This window comes from Neoarius graeffei, chromosome 13 (genome assembly GCF_027579695.1).
Source record: "Neoarius graeffei isolate fNeoGra1 chromosome 13, fNeoGra1.pri, whole genome shotgun sequence".
In the NCBI taxonomy this organism is placed as follows: Eukaryota; Metazoa; Chordata; class Actinopteri; order Siluriformes; family Ariidae; genus Neoarius; species Neoarius graeffei.
In genome coordinates, this window is record NC_083581.1 from 41,534,095 (window position 1) to 41,543,268 (window position 9,174).

A 9,174-nucleotide genomic window follows, 5' to 3' on the forward strand; every position below is an offset into this window, starting at 1 on the left:
GTTAGGGGCCATTAAGCTGTAATGACGATCAATGATTCACAAAATCAGATATTTCCAAACGGGAATAAGAAATAACATTTAAATTATGTGTATTTTTTCAGTCTTGAAACGTACTAACATTTTGGTAAACATTGTCTAGTCTAGTTAAGTCTAGTTAAATCAGCTTGAACAAGTCTGATCATTTTTAATGTCATGCATTGCATTCCTCAATAGTATTCCTAAAAAGTGGTCAGTGAGTGTATGTTTATTCTTATTTGTTGAGTAAATATGAACAGTAGATTGGTCAATCAAGGACTGCAAAACTTTCTAAAGCAGGAAAAAATGCCCACACATTTGGCAAACATTTTCTTCTTTTTTAAATACAAGGAAACAATGTGGTGAAGATAAGTGGGGTTAATACAGTCAGAATTTTTCATTTTGTACAAACTAACTGAACAAACTAAATCTGGGTTATGCACCTACTGACTTAGTCCTGCTCATAATTATTTACATAAGTGTTTATACTGTAAATGTATGATTTTTTTTATTGTTATGCTACAGGGCAGAAGTCAGATATAACACACACATATATATATATATATATACACACACACACACACACAAGGCTTTATATTCCTTTATTCCGCACATTTAATGAACATGCAGGAGGCCATTTGGTTATTTCACAAAAAAACATTCAGCAATAGCCATAGATACAAATAATAAAAATGAAAGCATTTGTTTGGCAGCTTGATGTTTTGACAAAAAATAAAAAATAAAAAAAATAGAGACCTGAGTTAGAAATATTTCATTCAATTCTCATTCAATTTATATGGGTTTTGCTGCTTAAAGCTTAATGTCTTTTTTGTGTTAATTTCACAATTGATTTTCAAACAAAAGTGTATTTTATAACTCTGTGCTAAGAGAAACCAAAACAAATCTTAACAACCAAAAATTAACATATATTTCTACTTCTATTTCTAGTTTTCACAAATGCATTTGCATTTCATGTTCATAAAGTTTTAAAAGAACTACAGCAGCTCTGAGTTCAGTAGAAGAGGATGGAGGAGAGCAGAGGGACGATCATGAGGAGAAAACTCAGTGTGACGCTCTTAGCACTGTTACAAAGATTTCCCTCACAACACTGCACATGTGATATGCCAATTCCTGGAATGCTTGATGATCCACTTCCAACACAGAAGCTCTTGGACACACATCCTTTCACAGATAGGGTATTGATACCTTGTTGAACTGAGAGAGAGAGAGAAAAGAAAGGATTAAATTTATAAATGCCCATATTTCATATATTTTCACTTATGTAAGTCAACTTCAAAGTGGTAACCTTGAAATAACCAATTTACTGTGTGTCTTTACTATATACATACTCTGTGTGTGTGTGTGTGTGTGTGTGTGTGTGTGTGTGTGTGTGTGTGTGTGTGTGTGAGTGATTTCACGACTGTGGTAAAAACAATTGAATTGTTAAGTATCAACTTGTTGGAATTCATCTTCGGGCTAGTAGGCATGTGTGGGTGTGGCATGTTTGGTTTTCCATGTGCAAATGAAGCATCACTGGTGCTTATAGGGTTTGGTACATTATCTGTTTGAATTTTCATAGACTTTCTAATGTCAGAAAATATATGAATATAAATTTATATTAATAAAAATCTATAAGGGTCCACTTAAAAGATCATCCATATACAATTAAACAAAATAATGTTTTTCCTTATTAAAGTTCCTGCAGATTTGATTTAAAAACAATAACAAATCAACAAAGAAAGATATACAATTTACTTTTACATTTTTTCTTCACATCAAATGGAGAAAATTGTAAATGATCTTAGCTCTGAAACAAGTGACTCATGTCATCTCATCTCATTATCTCTAGCCGCTTTATCCTGTTCTACAGGGTCGCAGGCAAGCTGGAGCCTATCCCAGCTGACTACGGGCGAGAGGCGGGGTACACCCTGGACAAGTCGCCAGGTCATCACAGGGCTGACACATAGACACAGACAACCATTCACACTCACATTCACACCTACGGTCAATTTAGAGTCACCAGTTAACCTAACCTGCATGTCTTTGGACTGTGGGGGAAACCGGAGCACCCGGAGGAAACCCACGCGGACACGGGGAGAACATGCAAACTCCACAAGTGACTGTGCTTGTTAAATATAGTTTACCTGATGCACTGACACAGCGATCTTCATTTCCTTCACAGTTCACTGTTCCAGAACAATCATTTGCATCACAAGTGTAACACATTCTCCCATTGGGAGCCTGCTTTGGAAGAGCTTAACAGAAAAATAAAATCAAACAGCTCATTGTGTTTCATATGTCACCAGGAACTACTGTATTTCAATAATATGTAATCTGATAATTTGGAGACTATATGTAAACTATAATTTAGTGTAAGCTACTATTAGCAGATAGAGGCCTTATGTCCTATCATGCGTACAATACACCGATAAACTGCCAAAGATTAAATCACAGTTTATGTGAAATAAAAATAAAAAATGACCAAATCCATCTTGGGTTTAAATGAAAATGGGTGAACACTGAAAACAGACACTGGGCAACTTTTACAAGCATTTTGTTTTACCTGGTAGTGTTTCACTGTTGCAGAGATTAGTGCTACAGCATTTGGTATTGCTGGTCACTTTTGCTGTTCCTATGTTCATGCTCCCAGTTGCACACAATTCTGGCATTCCACAAGTCTTAACATTTAGATCTGTAAGCTTTATACCACCTACATAACATTCCACATAACAGTGTGATTAGACAATCTTGCCAAATAATAGGAATTTGAGACGTGTTACAAGATGAATAAAATACATAGCACACTATACATAAATTACTTATTATGGCAAAATCCAGGAAGACACACACTTACTCATGTAAACAGCAGTGGTTGAAGTGAGACACTGATCAGAGCAGGTTGTCTGTTCCTCGGTGCATTTTCCAGATGCTGATGGCAAACACTGATGACAAGTCAGTGACAGTGCTGAAAAAGAATAAATTAAAGGAGAATGAAAATAAAATGGTTGAATAAAGAAAGCTACTGATATAAAATAAAAAAAACACCTCTTGCACAATTATTAAATTTTACACCCCAAGGATCTTTTGACCAACTGATTTAGTGAAATTAATTCTATTTATTTCCTCTATTCAAAATGCAGAGATTCATTACCTTTGGAGAAAAGCATGCAGATGAGCAGCAGTGTGACTTGAGACTTCATTATTGAGGCTTTTGTAGAAGTTGAGGTGTGAAGATGAAGCAAATGGGGTGAAAATGTGAGTAAGGCTGGTTTTATTCTAATGTAGAGTATGATGATGTGTGGATTTGAAGGGAGGGACTTATTGTACAGTTCTGCCATGAGTTTCATTTCATGAAATGTGATGGGGACTTAAATTTCTCTTTCCTGTAAATCAAGAGTAACTGCTTTAGCCTGATCAGGATCCCTGCAGAAAATGAAATTTTCATTGGCGTTTATTTAAAATTTGAACGTGATACACATACATACATACATACATACATACATACAAAGCTTTAAAAGCTACAGATAGACATGTGGGGAAAATCTACACCGTACACACGTGTAAAATTGATGTGAGAAGTTTACGTGAGTTTTGTAAAAAGGGTGTTTTCCCATCATAGCATTATGATGTTTACACAGGTGTCAGTGTTTTTTTGTAGTGGTGTTTTCACTGTAGTGTGCAGTGCTCGATTATATGTTTGTTTTTTTTCTGATATGTTTGCTGTGTGAACTAATTTAGTGTGTGGCCTGAAACTAAACAACTCACAGGTGTTCCTTATGATCGGACAATGGCAAAGTCAATTATTCTATTACAAACGCGGAAAGACTGATTGGGGGACAGGTGGGGTAGGCGTGTTTTTTTCCTATTTATAGGGGTCCAGCGAGGAGGAATTGGGAGGCGACCGACCAGGAAAAAGAGCGCAGCAGAGCAAGCGGAGCGCAACGGAGGGCGCCGGCATTCAACTGTGGTTTCCACATTGTGTGTGCACAGTGCGTTTGATACTTCATCTGGGTCGTGGTTAAGCCACACCCAGGTAAAGTAAGTACACTTTTGAGCTACATTGCCTACCGGATATTCTGTTGGCTGTGACGGCACTCTCCACTGCTGAGACCCTCTTTCTCTCCCTCGGAGGCATCGTCCAGTGTCAACTTGACGTAGGGAGGAGGAGCTGACTGGAAGGGACGGTACCGAGCATGTTATGCTAAGCTAACTGCTGCTGACTGTGGGATTGCTTGCTATTGCTTAATTGCCTTGCTTGCTGGGTCGCTGGGATTGCTGTTGGCCGGGTGTTGCTTGCTTGTTGGCTTGCTGCTTCTGCTGTGTTCTGGTGGTGGATCGCGTTGATTCTTGTTATTGCATGGACTGAGTTTTAAAGGATTTCTTTGATGGATCGTTATTTTTTAACGCTTTTTGAATTACAGGTGCATCTATTAACTTTAAATAATGATAAATCATTGAAACTTAAACTTTGTTTGTCTGCTCACTGCTTGCCACCACACCTGCACAACTGTCTGGTCACGGACACACTAAAACTTGGTGACACATGTATAAAGGCACAATATAGAAGGGATTATTGTGTGATGTATCTGATCTACCCCACCAACAGTGACGCCAGGCATTTCATTTACCACTATTCAAACAACTTAATCCAAAATAAATAAAGTTTGCTGTCTAAGGCAGATGTACTGTCAGGTGAGCTGAGTGTAATGGAAAATTAAGCAAGCAGTTTCTTTGTATTGTAACACACATTTTCTGATTAAAACTTGAAGGTAAAAAAAAAAATCAAAACAAACAAGAGCCTCTTATGTGTTACATACCAAACCAGTTAGCTTTATTGTAATTTTTTGGGTTTGACTCAATTTTGGAAAACAAAAGAAAATTATAAGTAGTTTTAGAGTAATAAAGAATACAAAAACAGTGAAGGTCTGTCAATATTCAAATCACACATGTATGTAAAAGTTATAAAAGAGGAGTGTGTTACAAACAGTTAATATTTGGACAAGGACGGTCATCTGGGAGAAACTGGAAGCATTCCAACTTTAAGCACATTTCTGAAGAAATGTAAGTGTTATCCTTGTGTGTATGTGTTATTTATTTTTATATATATAAAGCCACCACAATTATTGCCACCCCTTGTAAAGATTATTAAAAACTAAAGCTTAGGAAAAAAAAATCCACCTTTTGGTGAAGTCACTTCATTTCACATTGGAAAAAAAGAGAAATCCAACCTTTACTTGAAATAAATGTGTTCAGAGAAAAACAAATCCCTCACCAAGAAATAATTATGTTTAAAGAAACACATGTGCCACTATTATTGGCACTCATGGAAAAATTATAGTGAACAGTGTAACTGGGGTGGCACGGTGGTGTAGTGGTTAGCGCTGTCACCTCACAGCAAGAAGGTCTGGGTTTGAGCCCTGTGGCTGGTGAGGGCCTTTCTGTGTGGAGTTTGCATGTTCTCCCCGTGTCCACATGGGTTTCCTCCGGGTACTCCGGTTTCCCCCACAGTCCAAAGACATGCAGGTTAGGTTAACTGGTGACTCTAAATTGAGCATGAGTGTGAATGGCTGTCTACGTGTCAGCCCTGTGATGGCCTGGCGACTTGTCCAGGGTGTACCCCGCCCTTTGCCCATAGTCAGCTAGGATAGGCTCCAGCTTCCCTGTCGAAGAGGATAAAGTGGCTAGAGATGAGATGAGACAATGTAACTGAAGCATGTTTCCTATTTCAGTTGTACATTTTTGAGTTGATTGGCATGTGGAGGAACTTTCAAGCTGTAACCCATGACTTCCTGATAAACTGGGGAACAAATATGAAGTGACACAGAGGCCAAATTCACTTACACTGTGTCCAGAGTTGCTGACAAGTTAACTACTCACCATATAGAGGAATATATAGTGAGCTCATTGGTAAAGTGAACAAGACAATCATCTACAGCAGGGGTCACCAAACTACGGCCCGCGGGCCAGATCCGGCCCGCCACCCCCCTTTGACCGGCCCCCCAGCCCCTCTGCCCCCATCACTTGAACCGGCCCTATGAGGCAATCCCCAAAAGTGGTCATGGCCTATTTTTTTAAATTGCTTTTTGGCAAATAATAACATGTCTGCATCTTGTATTTTGTTGATTTTATCAATTAAAATTGATGTTTAGTTATAAAATGAACTATTCATATTTTCCGAATTTTCGTCATATGCTCGCGATCAAGCAGTGACAGGCAGCGCACGCGCAAAGAACTGTCAGTGTTTAGGACAGCAAAATGGCGAGCGGTCAGCGAAAAGCTGACAGAGAGTGCAGAGTTTTTAAAGAACAGTGGACCACCGATTATTTTTTCGTTCAGTGTAAGGACCGTGCAGTTTGTCTTGTATGTAAAGAAAGTGTGCCGGTTTTCAAAGAATATAATCTGCGTCGTCACTATGAAACCCGCCACAAAGCAGGGTTCGAATTATACATTTGACCCTATGGGGGTCTCTATTTAAAAAAAAAAAAGCAATGCATACTCGCTCTCCTGGACCAGCGCACTTTTGCGCAGTGCACAGCTTTCACACACAGGCGCGCGCATGCACGCACACGGTGTTGCATATGCGCGTATATATATATATATATATGTGTATATGTGTGTGTGTGTGTGTATATATATAATTTGTGTGTGTATATGTATGTTAAACAAAGGAAGATCGTTGTGAGATAGAGGACAAGTCTTCTTCGGACTTAACTTCACATTCGATTTCGCAGGCTGCAAATTTCAGTTTGCGCGCATAGTGGTGTGGTGGTGAAGTACAGCCGTACATGTTGCGGTTTAATAACACGTTCAATACAGAGTTATGGCTGCATGGTGATCGGAAATGAAATTAGTTTTATTTATATGGTGATATAGGCTATTCAAGCTTATTATGGTGATATGACGTATTTGAGAGACTTCCACAGAAAATTAAGTTTGCTTCTTTCATGGGAGCCTGAGGGAATGGGAGCTCAGCTCCCATTGGCTCCCACGTAATTCGAACTATGCCACAAATGCTAGTTTGCGAGGGCAAACAAGAGAAGACAGGATTCGGAGGATGAAATGCGGACTGGCTGCACAACAGAATGTATTCCTTCGCCAAACCCAGATCAACCAGGCTGCTGTCCGAGCTAGCTATAAGGTAGCTCACCTACTAGCTGCCCATGGAAAGTCGTTTACTGATGGGGACTTTGTTAAAGTATGCATGCTTGCTGTGGCTGAGGAGGTGTGTCCCGACAAGAAGGATGCGCTCAATGCGGTGAGTCTCTCCGCACCTACTATGACCAGGCGAACCGAAGATTTGGGGGACAAAGTGTATGACCAGCTGAATGAGAGAGCGTCAGAATTCAAGTTTTTTGCTTTGGCCATGGATGAGAGCACTGACGTGCAGGACACAGCACAACTGCTGTGATCTATTGATCTATTGCTCATATTATAATTTCACTGTTTTTTAAAATGTATTTATTTTATAGGCCTATTTATTTGACCTTTATTAAGTGCTGCATATTATTATTATTATTAATAATATCAACAGGCTTACCTACAATTTATAATTTTCCACTCACCTTTGCCAGTGTCAATCACCTCAACTAGGCAGATGTTTCTTACCTTGACAGCTTTGATATTATTTTTATTAGAAAATAAATAAATGGAATATCTGTGGTATTTCAAATTAAAACAGTGTGAAGACTCGATTACTACTTTTGCAAACCACTAGTAAAGATAAACAAATATGTGCCAGGAATCAAGTGTTGATATAGTAGTATGGATATAGTAGTGGGGATGGCCGTGCCAGGCTAGTAATCTCTACTACACAATGAGGCCTGCTGGTGGTCATATTTGTCTGGGTTATACAATTCTATGTGATATAGCTGACCCGACCCTGGCCCCCATCACAGTCAGGAACGACAATGTGGCCCCCAGAGAAAAAAGTTTGGTGACCCCTGATCTACAGTATATCCCCTGCCCTATATACCAAGTTTCAAGATATTATTTGTCACATTTTTCAAGTTCTGCTGCAGGGAACCAACCCTCCTGCTTTACACTGACCTCAGCAGCCCATGGCATAACCCCACCGGATCTTTGGTCCAGGTGAGCTAAAAAAAAAATTAGTTTCTCACACTTAGTGTCAAAAGGCACATATACATTACTTACCCTGGTGAAAAATAAATGTAAGTGTACTAAAATTTAGCATACTTTTGTGTACTTGAAGCCACACTAATCAATATACTTCAAGTGTGTTTATGATTAGTTAACTTGAGGCATGCTATTTTGGAACAACTAATTTTGTACTAAATATCTCATCTCATTATCTGTAGCTGCTTTATCCTGTTCTACAGGGTCGCAGGCAAGCTGGAGCCTATCCCAGCTGACTACGGGCGAAAGGCGGGGTACACCATGGACAAGTCGCCAGGTCATCACAGGGCTGATACAGAGACAACTAACTATTCACACTCTCATTCACGGTCAATTTAGTGCCACCAATTAGCCTAACCTGCATGTCTTTGGACTGTGGGGGAAACCAGAGCACCTGGAGGAAACCCACGCGGACACGGGGAGAATATGCAAATTCCGCACAGAAAGGCCTTCGCCGGCCACGGGGCTTGAACCCAGACCTTCTTGCTGTGAGGCGACAGCGCTAACCACTACACCACCGTGCCGCCCCCATGTCGAGCATGTATAGCATATTTGACAAAGTTGAATTGATATTATAGTTAGTGCCAAACCTGCAACATCTTTGTACAACAAAGAACACTCCAAAAAGGAATAAGATTCAAATTCTTGTTATAAATTACTGGGAAGATTTTTAATTTAACTTCATTACTTATTAATATTTTCACTTATCCTTGTTTAGATAACATACTTGATGTAGTTCAGTCATCTTTAGTTGACTTATTGATTTAATATTAATACATTTTATTTGCAAAATTTACATAATTCTAGTATTACTGAGGGGCGGCACGGTGGTGTAGTGGTTAGCGCTGTCGCCTCACAGCAAGAAGGTCCTGGGTTCAAGCCCCGGGGCCGGCGAGGGCCTTTCTGTGCGGAGTTTGCATGTTCTCCCCGTGTCCGCGTGGGTTTCCTCCGGGTGCTCCGGTTTCCCCCACAGTCCAAAGACATGCAGGTTAGGTTAACTGGTGACTCTAAATTGACCGTAGGTGT

The 9,174-nt window shown here is 39.6% G+C and overlaps 1 protein-coding gene across 2 annotated transcripts; it reads right to left on the minus strand.

The window, feature by feature from the left end:
• Positions 1–600: 600 nt before the first annotated feature.
• LOC132896107 (urokinase plasminogen activator surface receptor-like) lies at positions 601–3,285 on the minus strand. 2 transcript variants are annotated; one of them, XM_060936824.1, is made up of 5 exons: positions 3,167–3,278; positions 2,870–2,980; positions 2,579–2,725; positions 2,160–2,270; positions 601–1,230 (listed from the first exon to the last, which is right to left on the minus strand). In XM_060936824.1, the coding sequence occupies exons 1-5, from the start codon at positions 3,213–3,215 to the stop codon at positions 1,028–1,030; spliced, it is 621 nt and encodes a 206-aa protein (XP_060792807.1). In that variant the 5' UTR covers positions 3,216–3,278; the 3' UTR covers positions 601–1,027. The 2 variants fall into 2 exon arrangements, with proteins under 2 accessions (XP_060792807.1, XP_060792808.1); XM_060936825.1 differs by lacking the exon at positions 2,160–2,270 and having other exon boundaries at positions 3,167–3,285.
• Positions 3,286–9,174: the final 5,889 nt, after the last annotated feature.